The sequence below is a fragment of the Lepeophtheirus salmonis genome, chromosome 3 (genome assembly GCF_016086655.4).
Source record: "Lepeophtheirus salmonis chromosome 3, UVic_Lsal_1.4, whole genome shotgun sequence".
Taxonomy (NCBI): domain Eukaryota; kingdom Metazoa; phylum Arthropoda; class Copepoda; order Siphonostomatoida; family Caligidae; genus Lepeophtheirus; species Lepeophtheirus salmonis.
In genome coordinates, this window is record NC_052133.2 from 44,812,344 (window position 1) to 44,834,585 (window position 22,242).

Below are 22,242 nucleotides of genomic sequence, written 5' to 3' on the forward strand. Positions count from 1 at the left end.
GACCCTTACAATATTTCCATTTTTTAGTGTTCATTCTTTTATATATTAATAGTTTACATTAAACATGTCTACCGATAGAGCAAGATTTCAACTAAAATATTTACTTATATTACTTTTAACTCAATTCCTCTACCTACATATCACCATATATTAAAACCAAAGTTTGGTGTATGGGCAATGAAGAACGTCAAATGTCTGATATGATTTTTAAAACTGTGTAAAACAACACTTTAAATCTGTATTATCAATGTGAAACATAAAATATAAGTTTTTTCTGTTATCAAATGTAAGTTTTTGCTATTTTAAATTTTTTTTTTTCCTTTTGGAAAAAGAAAGTTATGCCGTACCCTGTCTGAGTATTAAAGAAGTGGTTCTCAAACTGGCACCGGGAACTTTCGTCTTAGCTATTTTCCCTTAAAGAATTTGGAACAAGGATATTTTGCCTTTACATATAAATCAATGAGGTTTATACATCGCGATAGTTTATTTTTTCTTGATATTACTATTCTCTTATAACTTCTCTTTCAAAATATACAATTTTTATTACAATAAAAACAAAATGTTTTCTGTTAGATGAATGATGGAATTATGCATTATAATTTGAAGGCATATTTACAATCAAAATATTACTATGTATTGATTTTGAACCAAATTATTTATTAAATTTTATATAATAAGAAAAATACAATTAAACAATTCGAATCAAAGAAGTTGTAATCACTTTTCTGTTATCAATTATCACTTAGACATGATCGATTATTCCTATTGGAAACTACTCTTGAATTGACGAGTACACGTATAATATGAGGCAAAGATCTATAAACATTTCAACAGAAAATAACTATTTTGTGCGTTTTTTAGTTATAAACACTAAATATTTTGATAAATACATCTCAAATGGAACTGCAATTTCAACCGAAAATAAACAATAACGACATATAAACTTCATTTACGCATATATATTAATGCTAAATGGCTTCAAGGCGAAAATATCGGACATTTCTCAAATTACGTGCTGGTTTTATAGATAGGTATTTCGCCTTCAAAGTACAAAATAGGGTTGCAAGCAAGACTATATTCTTTAAAAAATGTAAGATTCAAAAATCTATATTAAAAATATGTATTTAAAAAAAAAAGTTATATTCGGAATTCAATTTCTTTAAAGGAATGATTGTAAAAAACAAAATTAAATTTTTTGAGAGATTTACAGAGTATGTAAATGTTCTTTTTTTTTTTAAATGCAATTTTCTCTCCAACCTTTTGCAACATATAAGGCCTCCCATTGGCAACCATGTCTATCCAGTGCTTCACCTTGGTCTATAACATTGTTATTTAGTCACTTTTGGCTCGGATTCTAAGTAGAATTCCGTGCCTTTTTCAAATATTTGGACAATTAAGTCATCAATTGAATTCATTTTTTCCAATTGGTACAGGTTTCAACAATTTATATTACAAAAAATCAGCCACCTAAGTTCCAGCTTTGGTCCAAAAGAACGTGCAAAAGTGGAGAGATATATAGCTTGTACACCCTACATAAGTTTTGTCATTGTCTTTTGGAAATAGAAATTTAAGTTGTGTCACCCTGTTCATATACAAACCTCAAAATTCCCATTTTATTACAACAACTAGAATCTAGTACATATAACATTATCTAGTAATATGTTTCTTGGTCAAACATGTATACTGTATACATATAAATATATTTCTTCTATTAAAGTATACACTACAGTTGCTCATAAGTTTCAAGATGTGTTCAAAGTCCTTAATATGATGTATGAGATATGTCTTAGGGATGTTGTATTTTTTTTACTATCAAACAAACAATACACACGAAACTAAAACTAGAACAAAAATATACATATTTTATACACATATCTAAATACTTATATATTCATAAATTTTTTACATAAATCTTTAAATAAAAATAATAATAATTTATATAAAGGGAAATATAATTTATCATCAAGACAGTATTAAAATATATTCAATATATACATAAAGCCCTGTCCAGACATTTTTTTTTTTTTTTTTTTTTTTTTGTATATGCACATAAAAAAACTTGATACAAGGGTAGCAAGAAACATTAGTACTTTTGATATATTCTGAAAATATTTCTGTTTAACGTAAATGTATATGAAAAAAAAAAAAATATCTGTGAGACCCTCATATCTATCTGATACACTTATAAAACAATATCAAAATAATACAAAACCATTGAGATATTTTACATATGCGAACGCTGTGAGGCCATTATTGTTTGTATCCGTGTCGGGAGTATCCCCGAGTACGCAAATCACTCAATAGATTATGATGCAAAAGAACTTCAATTAATGTTAACAGATCATGTCTTATACTAAAATATTAAATCAGGTTAATGGAAACGGATTTATTTCGGCAATATTTTTAAGATCGTTATATTTTGGGTAATATAAATTTGGCCTGGATCTGAACAACATGGTAAGGAGTTCTTGATCAATTTCTTGATAGCCTCTCCCACCCGGCAATGGAAGCTATGGCATGCCATGGATACGTCGTGCCGTCTTAGCTTTTTCATTGTACTTCTTTTGGGTCTCCCAAGACGAATATTACTTGGCATAGGTATCATGCTTGACCCTCTCCTAGAGATAGAAATTGCATTAGTTCAAGTACGGGCTGTTTGCAGACCAAAAATCTTGTGTCCAAAATTGTAGATATTTTGTGGCCGAGACATCCTTCACTTTTTTGGTCTTCAGGTCTGGTGCATTGTCTTGTTGGAAGGTATAATTTATTCCTTTGGCTACTCTATCCATTCAGAGAATGTAAATTATAAGTGAAAAACCAGAACCATAACTGTTAAAAAGATGGATCTGCACTAGGTCACACAAGCATGGCAAAGCTTACAGTTGCGTTAGGCTGAGGTTATCAAGAGATTATTTTTAATTGTTTTTTGCTGAAAGGCCTCATACAGGGGTTTTGTATGTCAAACGATACGTCATTACAAATAAATATAGATTATTTAAATTTACGTCGCACATGAAGGATGTAGCTTAAAGGGTACATAGGGTATGTGTCTTTTAGTCTGTTCATCAACGCTTAATATCTCAGAGCAATAGCTGGTACTCCTGAAAAATGAATAATTAAATTTCTTAATCTCTAATGAAAAAATACTGTCGTTATACCCAGAGTGAACTATATTATTTTTCCGCAAACAGGATGTGATAGAATTTGTTAATTGATTTGAATAATGTTAGTAGAATCTTAAAGCCTTAAATAAAAATACAGTTCTACAAAAAATACGTTCCAATATCTTTTGGGCTTGAAAGGGTTAACTCATGGATAATGACGCTAAAAAAGAATATTTCTATAAGATCATGATCCAAAAAATAACTATTTGAGAGTCCTTCCAAAAAGAAAATGTTTTAAGAAATGCTTTGAATTATTACCCTTATCCTACTGAGAATAACTAGATCCTCTTGCGTTCTTGTGGTCTTCCCATCAATAATTTTTTTTCACAAAGGCTTTGATGTTTTAAAAAAAGGCAAAATCGAGATATTTTCTTTCATAAACTCTTAGTAACAGTACGAAATAATTATAGGAAACTCCGGATATGAAAGATCGTAAATAAATTCCACTAGTCAATATTTTACATTCATGATATTTCCTATTTGGTAACCAATATATATGTATATAATCATTTGGTTTATATACATTAAATGTAAATATAAATTGTATAACTTTTGGGATACAATAAATACTTTTTTCCTATTTAATTCAAGAAAAAAAATACATATATTACCTGTCAACATAAAAACAAGCAAGAATTATATTTGCTCAAAATCGAGTCGGAATTACATCTGTACTTTGTTAATATTTCGAATTTAAGAAGAATTGCTTGTATCCTATCAGGACAGGTTACGAGTCAGAATTAGATTTGGGCTGAATTATTGGATCGAAGTTGGAAAATTGATGTATCGTTCAAAATATCCAATATCTGTATTGCAGAAAATTTGTGGAAATATCGAAATTTGCTCCGATATTTTGTGTGATACAATCATAAAAAGGAGATAACTTAAACAAAATTGTTGTTCAGTTGTCTTAGTAAGGGAGTTATTAGTTCATAGAGTACTAACACCAGGATAATATTTATTCATTACCAAGGCTTGTGAAGTTGCTTAGTTGTCATGATGTTTCTTTATATTAATAATATCAGCTATAAGATGAAGGAAATAACATATATATCACTCCGTATCTGTGAAAGACATAGAAAAGATTTACTCATATGAAAATTTTCAATTCTTCTCCCAGTCCAACAAGGATTTATAATTATAGTGGGAGTGGGGTCAAATGAGTATATTTTATTTTTTGGTTCATATTTCTTCAGTTTCAAACATTTTAAAATTGTCTTTAAGTACTGAAATGGTGCCCATATTAAGATCTATCAAACTTTATAATTTTATCAAGTTATTATATTTAATTTTAGATATTTTGGGCAATACATGCAATAAAAATAATTGATGGAAAAATCACATCAATTAGAGTTAATGAAACTCAATGAAAAAAAATTATAAAGTAGACATTTATTATCACCAATTTGATAGATTAAACTATTAAGTTTCAGTAGTTATAATTTTTTTTTTCCTACCTAAATTTGGTAACCCAAAAAAATCAAATAGAGCTGAAATTAGTCAAATTAAATCAATATGTTTACAATATTTGTGGCGCACCTCAAAAATTGATTCCTGTTCTTCCCTCTTTCCAATCACTTTCCTCCACTTATTGCATATTTTATCCCTTGTCGGATTTATGCACTTTTTTCGACAGAATAAGATAGTGGGTTTTTTATTGCTATAAAATAGAACACGGGAAACTATTTGAATAATAAAAAAGACAGTAATTCCTTAGTTAAATGGACTTAACACAAAACAGAAAGCTTGATCACCTGAACTTTTGTATCAAAATGTTGGTAGGATTATTTACATGAAAGCAACTTATAAAACTTTTTCGAAAGGTATTTATTACATGAAATCTGCACGAAAATGTCATATACGCTCATTTCTCCCCATGTGAAGTTTATTTTTTTGCATCAATTTATGAAAAGAAGTAAAGTAGATTATTTTTCCAATACAAATGAATGCATATTTGTTGAAATAGATAGCGAAAGTATTTAATGACAACATAGAAGCATAAAAAATTTGAAAAGTTAACGAAGTATTTAGGAAAAGCTTCGAAACGTAAAAATACAAGCATTAGATCCTATTGACTCTAAATCTCCAACTAACCAACCAGCCCTTAGGGTTATTTTTTTGTCTTTCACATAGGTATACACTAATTAATTACTACATCATAAATTGGCCCCTCTTCAATAATGAGAGAATAATGGTAATAGATTTGGAAAAAAAAAAAAAAAATACTTCATCAGGTTTTAATTTAGAAATCTTTTTTGCATTTTTAATCATATTTTCGACATCTTTAAGCATATAAGTAGACATATTTATTTCATACGATAATGGTAAAGTTTTATGATATCTCTATAATGGCTATGACAGTTTTAGAAACATAATTTGTGACCTTCCTTCTTATTTGTGTATTAAAAGTTAAGAGAAGAGTTTATTTTAAAGCAACATACACAGATAAATATTTATAATCCTTCATTAAAATTCAAATAGTTCTATAAGAAATGTCATATAGATAATGTTTTTTCTAAATAACAAATATTTTTATATTTGCACGTAAGTATTCACTTTGATGCTGTTTTTTTTTTTTATTTTTTTGTAGAAATATAAAATTGAATTAATCAAGAATATTTTATGAAATAAGTTTAGTATATAATTAAGTAGGGAGACTGGGTGTATTTGAAATGTTGAAACTGTCGACATAGCCAGGAATTATTGCAACAGACTCATTGTATACATAACTGATCAAGATTATTGATAGGATATATTCACAAAAATATTACATTATGTGTTGTAACTGGGTTCTGCGTTATAATATCTCATATTTTCTCTCAACGTGTGAATCCTGAATTTCGATCAAATTTATTCAACTGATTACAAAATAATCAACAATTTAGAAAATATGACCTACAGAAAAAAATAAAATAAAAGACTGCTGGCATTTTTACAAAAATATTGTTCCTTCACAAAATTTATTTTTATCCGATATCTCAAAGAAGACTTGACAAATTTTTTGATAAATTAATTTCGACAATAATCTATCATGTGGATCCATTTTTTGATATTCGAGACAAAGAGTTGTTTTAAATATTTTAGTTCTCTTGTATTATAAAATCAAATTTTTGCATTTTTTCGAAAATATTCAATTACATAAATATAGTTTTGCATAATTCTTAGAACCATTAATTCTAGAGTTGTAGCGGTAAAGCAATTCCATTTGCAAATTGTGGTTTTAAAAATTACACCTCATGATTTAAACAATACAAATTACCTAGTTTTCCCAAAAAATTACCTGACAAGACAATATACATGATGTTTAAAGTAGGAAGTGAGTGGTTAGAACTTATTATAATACAATCTAGCTATCATAACTTATTTTCTTCTTTCTCATTTTTTTAATCCTAGCTAGGAGTGACAAAAATTGGGAAATGGAAAGACTAATATGTAAATCAGTCCTTGGTCCAAACCAACAGTAATTGTATATTTTTTAAAGAGTAAAAAATGTTTTAGACTACTTTCCATATATAAGGCGCGCCACTTTTTAACTTGATTTTATGAATACTTCTAAAAATATTGATATGAAAAATACTACATATCTAAAAAATAAAATAATAAGAAATTATATATAAGGTCATGATCATCTTTTGCAAAAAAATAAATAAATTAAATACTTAATAATAAAAATGGTTTAAATAGCCATGTAGAAAAATCTATACTCCGGTCTAATTGGTAAAATATAACTTTTTGCATATTAAAAAATATATTACAACAAAGTCAAAATGTTATCAAAAATGATGCCTCTGTCGATCTAGAGTTAATAAATCTTTTGTATACAATGTTTTATGTAATTGAATAAATATGTTTATTTTTCTTGGGAATTTTTTTGTCAAAAACTTTTTGAAATCGGATAATATGATAAAAAGAACGTTAAGTCTATATTGGATATAAAACAAAATAAAAATAATACGTTCTTAAAAGTAGGCGCGGAAATTTAGGTAATCAACCTTAAGAAAATAAAGGGGAGTAAAAGTTGATTAAAATCTGAGGGAAAAGATCCAACTTTTATCAAACTAATTCTCCCTCTAGGAGAAGAGGAGGAGAAAAAATAAACTTTTTGCTTTTTTATTCAACCTCTTTTCTCTACTACATAAAATCCATTATTTTTAGGAGTTACCAATATCCTATAGACTTAGATAGGAATAAAACACAGTCTACATCTTAATTAAAATATTTATTTTTTTCATTTCCGCCTTGCTTCCTTTTAAAGATAGTCACTATCAGTTTGTTATTGTTTTGATTACTTTTAAGTATTTAGCTCATATGAAAAATAAATTTACGACATTAACAAAATTCCGGTTTGTTTTTAATTATAAAAAAATTTAGGGAAACATTTTTTAATTATATTTGAAATACACATTATCAGCTTCATGGTTGTAGAAAATGATGTTATCTTTTGAGGAAAACTCGTGTAATATAAAATTTTACAGAAAAAGTAAACACAGTAATTAAAATAAAAATTTACAATATATTTTTTTGTATGTTTATAAGTCTGATACTGAAATAGTTGTATTTTAATGTCAAAGATGAATCAAACCTTGGATGGCAAATTGTCGAAAATATCGATAAAATAATGTAAATTGTTTATTCCGACCTTCATTGATGCACTGCATTGATCTCCGAAAAGATATACATTATTAGCAAAAAAATTCCAAAAAAATAATAAATATTTTTTACTACACTTAGTTTATGATATCCTAATTTGTATTGAAATTTTTTTATTTTTTCATTAGCTGATACATTTGCAAAAATAATATGTTTTTCCTAGTTAATTTTCTCCAGTCTTGACCTGCAACATGTTATATTTATTATACAATCTGTAAAGTTGGTGTTACTCAAATAGGTTATTAAAAAACAATTCCTGGCAATTAAATTAAGATTATATATATAAACTAATTACTAAATAATTTGAGACTTTCTTTATGTATATTTTTGTAAGAAAAGTTGAGAGATACAATAATTATAATACTCTTTTTTTATATCACTTCCCATTAGAGCTGTTGAAAAAAGATAGATTCTCAATTTCTAACAAAATTTCCTTTTGATATTATTCAATATGATATGATATGAATGTCAAAAATTAGGTTCGTTGATGACGTTAGAAGCTTTAATATAGGATACAATAAGTGATTTTGGATCGTACATTTATGTTCAAAAAGTATAAATAGATACATACATTGCAAGTTATTCACTGAAAATATTTTAGAGTAATTTGCTTTCGCTGGAATCCCTCTTTTTAACAAGTATTTAAAATCAATTTTTATGACAGAAATTTTATGGATATCATTTGTGAGTTGAGTTTTAATTTATTTACACATATTTTTAGAAATTTTTACACATTGAAAAATATTGAATGTCTTCAATTTATTATTTAAAAAAAAAAGGATTTTAATGAATATTTAAGTCAATTGTTATCAATTTTACTTATTTGTTGGCTTAATGGTATGCGTGCAAGCATTTTCATTAAATAATTTTAATAAAAAAACTCTGAGTAGAGTATAATTAATTTATTTTATAAGTGATGCAGACTGATATAAATTTGAAAATAAGTCAAATAGGTATTAGGCAATAAATAAGTGCATATCATTTAATGGAAGATTATCATCTAAAGTGCAAATTATTTTACAAATGCTTTTAAAGATAATTTATCTTTTTGACATTAAAGGCATGAATGCATTTCAGAGATAATTTGATACTTGTAACTTTAGAGAATTTGACATTCACATATGTCAGGCATGATTATTTAACAAAAAAAGTAATTAACAGCTTTCTTCTTCACTACTTTTTATTGTATTTCAAAGATTTTTGTACACAAACAGCAAAGCTAAAAAAAGTGACGGAACGATAACCACGTAATCAATTTTAGTTTCAATTTAGCAGGCTAAGAGTATTTTTTTAAATAATTTAAATTTTTAAATAAATTACTCTATAAAAAAATTACACAACCTCCATGAATTCATTTCAGATGAACTATGCGATGTTAATAAAAAAATTGTGTCGCATTATAATTTGATGTTGTGAGGTCATCCGTTGTACCTTATAATATGACTTTTTACTTTTTTGTATAACGTTTTTATTTTTTATACATTTATGTACCTAAGTATAACTTTTTGCTGATGTCTTGCCATAAATAAATAGTTTGTGATTTTTACTATCAGCAGTCTTCTCTGTTTCTAATGCCGATTATAAAATACTTGTTTTTGTTCTTCTATGTTTTCCATATTTTTTTAAATTAGAAAATAACAGTATAGAACTGAATGCAGAACAATCATAAAACTTCACATTAGTAATTGCTATTCATGAACAAATCTAATAATGTGTTTTTTTCATCTCGATAATCAATTTTGTTTTTAAAGATTTATATTTGTGTATATTTAAAATTGTACTTTAATAAATATGACGGTATATTCAACTTTTTCAAGATATTTATGAAGGACACAAAACAGGAGAATACAAATGTCGCAATAACATTGATTTATATAAATATCTCATCTAAAAGGTAAAACTTGTATAAGTTTATTGTACAAGTTACAAATTCGTAGACAAACTCGATAGTTTGAGCTTTTTTTTTTTTTTTTTTCATAAAGTGAAATTACAGCAACAACAACAAACTTCATGATTGAAAGGCCTTACAAGAAATTTCAGAAATAATTCTTAATAAATGGTTTCTTCTACCATCATATATGAAAAAAAGTCGGTTTCCTTCGAATGTGGATATGTATGTAGATATATTCTTTGGAGACGTCAAAATCCAATCATACTGGCTGGAAAGATATGTATCAGATTATTCATCAAAAAATTTCGATAATGAATCAAGTGGTCGACGTTCGATAAGAATATCAAAAATGTCTCGTGGTCCAATACACCACGTCGTTGGTTATCTAAAGAATCGTAACATATTTTAAAAAAATTGGTTGATTAAGTTACAATTTAAATTAACTTATCAAGATGAACAATGATTCCAGGATATTTGTATCTTTATTGTCAGAATATATTTGAAAGCATGGATCTCTGCTCCTACAGCCTCAGATGCTCCATTTAATGATTTGAATCTGATGAAATCACTAAATAATTATTCCGGAGTAAATATTCTAATTTCAAAAACAGCATCTCAAAAATTTTCAAACCATTTATTGTTTTTATCTAAAGAGCTTGTTGGTTTGGCTCTATTGCATTGCCCAGTAAGTTTGGCAACGAAAAATAAATATTCTGTGGAATAAAAAATACGGAAAAGCAAGAACAGAATTCGACGAAAAAAGTTATTGATAAAATTAAAAAAGACTTGGTTACAAAAAATGCAAAAAAATTAATTGAGATGCTGAAACTCCCAGAAGAGTTTTTAAATGTTGATCCAAAATTTTAGTCAAATGACGATGATTATAATAAATCCCTTTAAAGAATTGATGCTCTAGAAGTTGTCAAGGACCAAGCAGAACGAGGACTGCCAATTATTAGAGAATACAGTGGTTCTTTAGATACTGTCGAATTGTAGCTTCAATTCTTTTGACAAGTTGTTGAAGATCATCAAAAGATGTATCCGGACTCGAAAAAAATAATAATCAGTAGACAGGATACCTTAGTATAATAGATATATTACTCAGAAAAAGGATAGCCATTTGTTAATATGGAAATTATAAATTATTTTATTTTTATAAAATTATAAACTAATAAATATGTGTCACACGAAGCAAAATAAATAGTTAGTAAGGATAATTGAGGATTTAAAAAAAAAATATAAAACTAATACTCCAACAATTCAACCAAATGAAAAAACGTCATGAAATTGGGATGTTTTGAAGGAAAAAAATAAATAATATAAAAATATGGCGCGTAAATAAATTCTATAAGTACAATTTTTCTCTTCAACTATTTTTCATTATATTCATATTAAAAATAATTTTAACGATATAAAACAATAATATATCTTATAGTAAAAAATCCTCTTTAAAATTTTGTAGAATAAAATAAGTTGTATCTTAAACTGTTTTCATGATAGTTGAAGAAGAATCCACTTTTTTTTTTGAAAAAATAGACAATTTTCTAAACTTTGAGGCCGTGGAAGCTACCTTCAAATATTTTTCAATTTTGCTGAAGCTTTCCCCATTGTATTTGTTTAACATTAGGAACGGATTTATACCCAGCGACCCGGACATTTCAAAAAAATGAAAAATAGAAAACACCTTAATGATTAAGCTAGCCAAAGACCGCAGGATTGACACCAAACCATCAGGGTGGCTATCTACGAAGATTCTGGCCTTAATTCATATGTCCAAATACATAGGCACCCCTCAGCAAAAAGTTAAGGCAGAAGACACTCGAGAGGGGAAAGAAAATCCCCACAGTTCCCCAAACCTCTACCCCTTCGACTATTTCTGTTTGGGAGCCATGGAGAAGAAGACCAATGGGATCCATCACCCCAAAGTTGCCTTTTACAAAGCTGCCATCGACATGGAGTGGACACACTACCCTGGATAGAATATTAAGAGGGGGTTCACCATATTTAGGACTACAATTAGAGGATGTAAAACTGAAAAAAAAGTTACAGGAACCTAATTCAACATTTCTCTGACCGACCATTTTTACCTACCCACAATATAAAATTAAGCTTTAAAAAAAAATATTGTGAAACGAAGACTGCGTGATCAATATTTGAACAAACTAGTGTCCTTGCCAACACTTTTTTTCCGCTAGGATAATTTAATGTTACTACCTACGCAGTCTCCATGAATGAACCCTTTTAACTGAACAAGGTAAGCTTTTCATGGGAAGGGAAAGTTGCATAAGTTAAATGATCAAAATGACGTCATATGTATTATCACAAAAAGTCACATTTTGAATGGGGAAAAAACAACAATCATGAATCTACCAGGGGTGTTTAACTACTTGTTTTTGAAGGTGTAGTATTGTACCGTTTTAAACGCGTTGGTATTCTGATTTACGGAACAAGACGTCTATAAAAAAAAATGTATTCGCTTATAAAACTATGACGATTTTCTTAAAACCAGCCAAGAAATCCGTAAAAAGTTGTTTGATTTGTTAAATTTTGTAAATAAAATGGAGTCATAACCAGGATCATTTGCTATGATATATTTCTTTTCTCTTCATACACGACTGATTAAATACAATTTACATACTAAGAACTTGGTGCAATATACCCTTTTTGCATGCAAAAATAAATGTATATATTTATATAAAAAAATGCGACAAAAAGGTTTTATTTAAAATATATATATATATAACATATATATCAAAAAGTACTCTAATAATTTCTTACCTTGATAGCCTCGCATGACACCGAATGGGAAAGATGATGGATTATACCTCTCTGAAATAAGAATAAGAGGTAAGAATATAACGTCAGTTCAAGAATTTATATTTATTTTTAAGAAAGTAAAATATAAAATAAAATAAGAGAAACTAAATGAGAAGTGTTTGAAAAATGAGTTTCATTTCAAGTTAAATTATCATAATTAACTATCATTGTTGAAGTATTTGTCTTTCAAGAAGAAATATATAGTATACATACTATGGGTGACCATTTCCCGGGAAATTATATTTGTCCCGGTTTCCCGTAAATATAGTAATCTCTTTAGTAAATAATAAATTCTGTGAAATATTATTAGAGCCAATTCTGGTCTAAGGTCCACCTATTTTAAGCGTGTCACCGAACTAAGCAGCCATATCAAGTTTTCAAATTTAGATTGGTTACATAATAGGAAAGTTAGTTTAAGAGGCCATCTGCCATAAGATATCACTATACATTTATTTTGCTGGACCACTTAATAGAGGTTGGACATAATTTTAATCTTTTGAAGAAATAATCTTTTTTGATTTAGGTACGGGGGAAAAAGTTTTAGAGGGGAGGTCACTTCATGCTTCTCAGGAAAGGAGATAATTTATCAGAATACTCAAGTACTTCGTATGTTACTCTCGTAATGTTTCAGCTATTTAATTTCATTTATAATAGTCTTCTTTCAATAAATATTATATACTACCTGACAAATTTTTTATAAAGCTTTATAATATTATTTACATATCAACATATATATTTCTACAATCGTAACAATAGTAACTTTTCTTATTCAAATTAATTATCATTTTTATTTATAATTTTTTAAATATCTTTGTAGTTGAATGTACATATGTGCTTCAACTTATTTTTTTATAGATATTATTTATTTTCCAAGGATAAATAACATGAATTATACATAATACATATTACGGAAAATAAAATTTAGCTTTCCAGTGTTTCTTCAAGTTCTTTTTTTGTGTTTCATAGCCTTTGTATTTAGAGTATTATCTATCACTTGATAATTTTTTTATAAAGCTAGCATTAACCATTTGGTGCAAATTACATATATTTTGGACAAGAAGATGAGAGAGGAGGATTTTCTATCGAAAAAATCAAATTACTCCGTTCCTATCGAATAAATATTGAAAATACTGGCATCACTGAAATCAGGAAAAAATCTAGATAAAAAACAATAAATTATCTTTTTTAAGACTGAATTAGTTAATATTAAAGAAGAAAAATTTAAGTTAGCTTAGACTGGGGTAAGAGTACTAAGAAAGATAATTCGTTGGTATATTTTAAAATGAAAATAATGATTCCTCAATATGTAAAATTAAAAAATACAATATTCTTTTGATATCCTTCGAATACGAACACCGTGCGGCCATTATTATATACATTTGTTCATCGTACATTCAGAGAGGGAAACTCTGTTACATTTACACAGTTGTATATATTCTTAATGTGGAAACGTATAAAACTAATTAATGAACCATCATTTATCAAATTGTCTGTACTTCGTTTTTTTTTGTAATGACTTTCATTAATTTTATCAATTATTATTTTAAATTCCAAGTACAGTGGGTTTCTTGAATTACGAGTAAGTAAGTGCACAAACTTTAACACCTAGTTACCTATAATGTATCTTCCAACCTTTGCTCTCAAAAGAGAAAATGTCCGAAATAATAACACAATTAATGGTGGATGATAATTTTGGATTTGCTTAAGTTGGTTTCATAGCCCAGACTCTTATTTAGAATAGATGCAGGAGTTTATCAATTACCAATAAGATTATGTCGTATTTTGCGATGACCGGAAGATACGCCAAATGAAATTTTGCCCTCCAATTTTTGCCCTTATATAAATATTTGCTCTAATTTTTTGGGCTTAAAATAGGTCTTCCTTCTCTTGAAGTCCTATGTAATTCTTTTTTTTTATATTGAATAACTGGAAATGAGGGCAATTTAAATTTAATTTGGATTTATAACAGATGAAGGGGTTGAAAAACGGCTAAATTGGGGTTTTTTCTTTTTTGTCTAAAGAGATTTGTAAGGATGCTCCCGCGGTGCAACACAAGTTCCCTTTTTGGTCCGTAATCTCCGCTGTATTCCTTCCCTCAGAGTATTAAAGTGAATGCGGGATTTAAATGGAGTTCCTGAAGGACGTCTTGAATCCCTCGATGAAAGTAGTTGTAAGGGGTAGGCCCTATGTCTTCATAAGACTAAGACAACCCAGGCCTGGCTGCTCGAGTATGTCCATTAGAACTGGTCACTTGACCTATGGCTCCCTCCTCCCCTGATTATAATCCCCATGATTTTTTCTTTCAGGGCGCTGCCATGCACACATTTTTTTCAAATCTTCGGAAATTGGTATTCCTGTACATCTTTAAATCTTAAATTATCTGTGTGAAAATATATTGCTGCCATAATATGTAAATAATGGCGAAACTTGCGCTGGCGAAAACTCATGGAACGAACCATCCGGGAAAGTACTTTCTATATTATTAGTTTCAAAATACCAATATGTTTTTTTAAAGTATTATAAATATTCGGTAACGTACCTGGCAACAAAAATGCAAACTAGAGTGGCTTTGCTCAAATTATGTCTACTTCACATTATTTTACGTATTACTTACTAAATCATTATGATTAATCTTTCAGAGACGTTGCAAATTACAATGAAATGTCATAAAATTCTATAGTTACAAATAAAGGAAATTAATATAACGTAGTAGACTCTCTTCATTAAGCTATATTAGAGCTAAATATGTCTCCAAAAAATGAAAGCTGTAAACTATATAAGTAAACTTAATTGTTTTAATTTGTATTAACGCATAAAAATGTTAAATCAGACTTTATAATTGATATTTTTCACTTATTTTAGTAAGCAACTCAACATTAATGAAAGTCAGAAACCAGCAATGGTATTGCCGCATTAGTTCAAGTTCAAGAGCTATATGGTCAATCATAACTTTTTAGATGATATCCCACAATAAACCATGATACATTTTTCGTTCACAACTACAAATCATATTAAAATACCAAAGGAAACACAAAAGTATATATAATCCATATTCTAAAATCTGATAGTAGAAGATTTTCGGATCTTCATTCGTCTTGGATAGATGATGTACATTAGATCTCTGGAAGGAGTAATTAATAATGAAGGGATGATTAATTGGAATCGGAGAATCAGGTGTTTTCTGTGGAATCGACATCGGGAAAATTAGTTTTAATTTGTGATTCCGATTCTTATGTATTACTAGTATTTAATATTTATTATTTTCGAAGTTATGTAAAAACGAATGTTAAATATATCCGTCAAGATATAAAACAAATATGTAAATTTTTTACTTGAGTCTTATAATTTCACAAATATTGTAAAAAAAAATATTTTTGGAAAAAAAAATGCTTGAAGAGTGAGAAGAAACATATTGAACACAAGTTAAACGTGAACAAAAGTGTTCTAAGCACATGTGGTTGGCAGGGATATCGGTTTTTTAGGGGAATAAGTTTTGTAAAGGAATCTAAGAAAGCTCAACTTTTTATATAAAATCCTTTGGAAAGTGTGCTGTTAGATTAATCACTCTATGAGTATTTGCCATGGAAAAAATCCCCGTCTTTTAATTATTGTAAAAATTATTTATATTAAATAAAGGAAAGTAATTTATTTTATCAACTGTAATTCTTAGAAATTTAAAAAAAAATAATACTTTTTAACTTTTATTTAAAAGAAAGATCGGTATCGGATTTTTTTTTTTTGGATTCGTACCATTACTAGTAATTACTTTTAATTTTATGATTTTCCCGCCCTATTTTCCTTTAATATTTGTGCATTAAATACAATTTTACATTTAAGGCTCATTTTTCGTTATGAAAGTTTATTCATATAGATAACCCATTTGTATTTAAAAATAAAATTCATTCCTCCTTTATCAAAATATCACTGTACAAACTAACTGCTTATCAACTCACAAACCCCTTTTTTCATACACCGTCTTTACTTTCATCATATAAATAAATTCTACATACTCTAGTGGATAAATAGATGTGTGAAGATTAGTTTTTACAGCCCTTTTGTTCAAAATGGTATCATCTATGAATGTATGTTTCATATATAAGTAAACCTATAAACATAATATATGTAGATTATATGACCTTATTTTGTATTAGATATCAAAGAACTGAAGCCAAGAAAGATGGCCCAGTAGAAGGAGTAAGTTTTTTATTATAAAAAATGGTAAACAGTTTTACACAATTTTTTATACAGCATTTTCACTGATGTCATAAATTGTCAAATAATAAAAGGAAGGTCATCTTGGATGCGAAAAGTTGATACTCTTACTACAAAAAATGAACAAATTTCATCAAAATATGATTTTACTTTCTCAAATGCTTAAAAAAAAGGACTTAACATATGCATCCAATATGGTTCTAAAAAAAATTCGCATGGCGAAAATTACCATAAGAAAATTCGTTGGAGAAAACAGCTGTTGGGAAAAGTTCTTGTCATTTCAAGCAAAAATTAGAATCATAGACGTACTGAAGCTCACATAAGGGATGTCACACCCTTTTTTAAGTCTGACGATCATTTAAGTCTGACAAAAAAACATGTTCTGGGAGATTTAAAATAAACAAATTTTTATTCCCTTGGTATATGTGTGTGAGTGAATGTATTCAAACAAATGAATCAGTTATATTGTTGGTAATAAAAAAAAATGAAAATGTTAATATCTTTTTAGACAACACTAAATAATGCAACCAACAGACATAAAGAATTATCAAGAAGCAAATCATTCATTGTTTAGCAAATTCGTTGATTAGCTCCTCAATAAAGTTAGTAGTTGAACGTTCAGTGCTCAAAATTGCAAATGGTATCGGACGATTTTCATTGAATTGGTTCCTCAGGTATGTTTTTATAAGACAAGGGGTTGAAAATGATAGTTCTGCAGAACAAGAAGTTGCTAATATAGAGGTAAGAATATTAGCTGCTGCCTTGTACGAAGGAGGAATATTTCTGATGTCGTCATCATGCATCCATTTGACCAGTTTGTGAGTAGCTGTAAGGAAATCTTCCTTATTATTAATGCTTATTGGTCTTTTTTTGTTTTTTTCCTCGTTTTTTTCTTCTATTTTTCCTCCCCCTCTCTTTCCCCTTTTGAAAATGAGACCAACACGAGGGACGTCACGTGAGGTCCCTTTCGGTATGTCTATGATCAGAACATCTCTGCCCAAAACATGTTTCATTAATAGCAGGGACATAAAGCAGGTTAAAAACCACTGCCACCACTTCACAAATCATTTAGGCCCCCTCTGAATACTTCAAAATCAACCCCAGCTCATGGATTGCTTAGGACTACAGAAGGGACACCATGCAGGTTAAAACCCCTGCCACCACATCAAAAAGTATTTAGGCTCCCTCCCAAATATTTCAAAATGAACCTCGGGTCCTTGGGTTGATTATGGCTAGGGCAATAAATCAAGCAGGTTAAAAATCACTGTTGCTCCTAAATAAACTTCAGGCTTATGGGTTGATTAATATTACGGAAGAACCACAGACAAGTTAAAAAAACTGCCAACACTTAACAAAGAATGAAGGCCCCCTCCATATACTGCTAAAAAGTTTAGTGTCTCTGCAAAATTGAACATATACTAATTTTTATATGGTTTACAGTAGATTGACCAGACATCCCTGTTTTATCGTGACTGTCACATTGAAAAATACCGTACAATATAAAATTTGTTTTTCTATGTTACCTGCGTAGTTAATGTAATTTTGAACCTTTGGACACGGTGTTCGCTTTTAAATATTCATATGGGGTCTGAATGCTTATTGAAGTTGTATCAGTGGTTCTTAACCTGCTTGGCAACCTGCAAGATTTTGGTCGAGTTATTCTGATTTTATTTGTAAATGACAGGAAATTTTCCGAATGGCAATTTTCTCAGTACAAATTTTCTACATGGCCATTTTCCGTGCACGATAAAATGCTACTTGATGCCCATGACAAACACCAGTATTTGAATAAAATCTAGGTAATTTGTTCTAAAATAACTAGAAAATGTTAAAATTGTACAAATATTTTTTTTATGGATTAAGGACAAGAAAAAAATACCCCTAATTGATTTTTGTTAAACATTTGCAACATTAGAAATAAGGACTATAAAATTTTACTTACATAACAAAACATCACAATATATGTATATAGTGAAAATAGGAACCCAAAACTTGAAGTAGCATTACTAAATTAAATTTTTTTTCGAAAATGTACAGCTTAAGGGAAAATAATCTTCAAGCAAAATGGCTTTAAAGTGAAATGTGCTATGGCAAATTCGTTTAAGGCAAAATACACTAATTTAATATAGTTGAAAGACTAAAGTATTTGGGTTCTTTTATAATTAGAAACTTCCCATTTAAAATAACAATACGTATTATCAATGGACTATGAGATAACAGGTCTCTGTTTTTGATACACTATTTATACAGTTGTTATTTGTCAGCAAAAGACCAAAAGAAAACAACATCCACAGAATATTTATTTCATTAATGATGTATCAACAGTTTTTCAACTGTTATTAAACAAAAGACATGTTTAAAATGATTAAAAATTACAACAGAACCAAAAGATTTATTTACTTTTTTCTTTCAAGATATTTTCCATAATAATTACTTTACTATAGTCCTCTTTGTTGATTTATTTAGGAAGGTATTTAGTATTTACTTCATTTTACAGGCTACAAAAACAGATTGCTTTCTACATCTCTAAAAGGTTTTCTCTTTTAGAAATACATAAATAAAGTGATAACATTAATTAAAGAAGGAGAAAAAGTAAACCACAATTTTTACAAAATGAATTTTGAATTAAAAATAGAGTACACATATATATTTTTGACTTTCAGAAAAAGATGAAAGAAGAAGGTTTTTATACTTTTTTAATAAAGACTACGAAAAGTTTTTTTTTTTTTAATGAAGACTTTATTGTGGTTTTTTAACATTATTGGGAAGGTAGGTATGTGTTTTTATATTCCTAGAATAAGGCAACTTTTTGAGCATTACATTAGTCATTTTTAAAAGTTGTAAATGGATTAAGCATGTTGATGTGTACAAATAATACAAAAAGAAGGGAAAATTAAAAAATACTCTGATATTATTTGCCAAAAAGTCGTTGCACTTGACCGGTATTTTTATTCTATCTTCATAGCTTCTAGTATTTGTAGCTAATATTATTAACCATCATGACAAATAAGTTGCTTTCCTATAAAACCTTTTTTCAAATTTTAAAGATTACCAGATAAATTTTCGGTTTTTTTTCTTTTTACATAGTGAAAGTGCTTGGAATTTACAACTTTATGAATACTGTTATTTGGTGGTTATAATTTGTAGTTTTTATTCTTTTTCTTTTTTAAGGGAAGGGGGGAACTGAGAGATACAATGCAAAATACTATATAGGATAAAATCAATAAAATACCCATAACACGATTGTATAAGACTTTTTGATACATTGCTAGAAAATTATAAGAAAATGGAGCCAAAAAAGTTGCTATACAGTAAAGTTTTTCTGAAACAATGTCAAAACTTTGAAATACCCAAAAAACAAAGAAAAAAAAGAGAAATATATCAGAGCCAGAAATGACGATTTTTTTTTCATTAACCATTCAAGAAAAACGTTTAATATTAACGTTTGTATGTTAAGATTTCTTTTCTTACTCAATGATTGGCTCATGCTTTTACAGGTAATAAAAAAACACTCTTTTTTTGGACGTGATAAAAAACATGTTTATAGTAAAATTTAGATCAATTTTTAAACTTTTAGCAAGTACTATTTTTTTACACTAAGGCTAACCCTTTTTGTAACAAAATTAACCGTTTTCAAAACTCCCAATTTTAAGGGCGAAATTAAATATGAAATGATCTTATTTAATAAATATAAATCTATAAAAGAAAATCAATAAAAACACTTATATTTAATTTTTTGTCAATAAAATACATGATTGCTTGCAAAGGGTTTACAATCAAAAAGTTTATTTAATTTTTAAAAAGAAAACATCAAGAAAATAATTTAAGAATACACGTATTTTTTTCTTTCTTGGAGTTATTATAAGTACTTCGATTAACATAGCCTTAATAATTTGGATTGTACTCATCTCTTCTTTTTAATTTGACTCAATATTTGGGTCAAGTCGAAAAATCATCGACTCGAGTCGAACCAATTTGATAATGGTGTGAGTCGACAAAATACTAGTTATTCCGTATGAACATGAAAAACAATTGATTATTTATTCATAGATTTTTTTATGTACGAATGATTGTTAACTGTGAAATATTTAGAAGACAATTTACACTATTAAATCTTCAAAAAATATTTGAAACTTTATTTTCAATAATTTGACTTGAATTATACCCTAGATTTAGTTCTTTTTTATATCATTTGCTAACAATAAGAGAAAATTTTAAGCCAATATCTTCATTAAGAACAAGAAAATACGTATTTGAGGATTCCAAAATTCGAATGAGGTATCAAAGTTACAATCTTCTTCCAAAAGCTCACACTCTCCTCAAATCCTAATTAAATCATTTGTGTTTGAAATGTAATATTTCCATTTGGAATACTTAAAATTTGGAAAGCATTGAATTAAAAAAAACAATCTTGAACATTGTTGGTGATTTTGAACATTCTTCTCTGTGTTTGTATATTCAAAAAAGTGACTCGTCCCTATTTAAATTTATGGCAATGTCTTCCTAAATTTACTTTAAAATATTATATATAATTTAAGAGAACGTACTTTAGGATATTGGTAGCCAACCTCCCCTCCTCTCCACTACCAATTGGAGGAAAGTACAGTAAGAGCCAGTTAATTAAGTTACCTATTTCCAGTCTTACTTAGATAAATGAAGAAATATTTGATTTGGATACATATTTTTTTTTTAAATTATTGGATTGAATATTAAATGTACATATTCAGATATTTTCAGTTTGTCTTTAAAGTAAAAATAAAATGTATTGGATAGTTTATATAAATTTACCAATTTGGTAAATTGTACACATCCAACGAAATCTCAAACAAAAGAAGGAAAAACGTTTTTATCTTTGCAATGAAGTAAGAAAGTGCTGCTATATACATATATTATGGTGAGATATAACAAGAATATATCCACTACAAAAAATAAAGAAAATAATTTATTGTACACATCTATTCGTCGAGTTGATTTGTCAACAATAGTTGTCATCATCATCATCAGCTCAGCAAAAGATTTTTTATTTTGCTAATAATGTTGTTATATCTATTCATTAATCTCAATTCGATTTTTTTTTCTCTTTCTCAAACAACAATATACTTAATTCTTGTTATTTCCACCATCCTTTTTATTCTATGTGTATACAGGGTGTACACAAAAATGCCACGCAAAATTGTTAAAAGTTTTAGGGCCATAATCACTGGGGGTAGTCTGGCTCCCTCATAACTTTTCAATAGGATTATTCATTGGTATTGTATTGAGGGTAAGTAATTCATATTCACTCAAATCAGACCTATCCCGAAACAAAACCCTGATTACAACATTGTATTTAGTAAAATTATTAATAGTGATATTTGATTAATAATTGAATGCTTTATAAAATCATAGAAATTGCTCCAGTAAGTTCAAATATGAAAATTTGTAATATTAACAAAGCAGAAAAACTAGGTAGCAATACGCACGTCCACAAAATTATTGAATTTTGCAACTTTTTCTCCAGAAAGAGAG

General features: G+C 28.1%; 1 protein-coding gene across 1 annotated transcript in view; it reads right to left on the minus strand.

Moving 5' to 3' along the window:
- The window catches only part of LOC121115204 (uncharacterized), a 263,751-nt gene that overhangs the window by 67,422 nt on the left and 174,087 nt on the right, over positions 1-22,242 (minus strand). Inside the window, exon 5 of the mRNA XM_040709395.2 lies at positions 12,484-12,534. Coding sequence (XP_040565329.1) covers positions 12,484-12,534 — 51 coding nt within the window. The remainder of the gene's footprint in view (positions 1-12,483; positions 12,535-22,242) is intronic.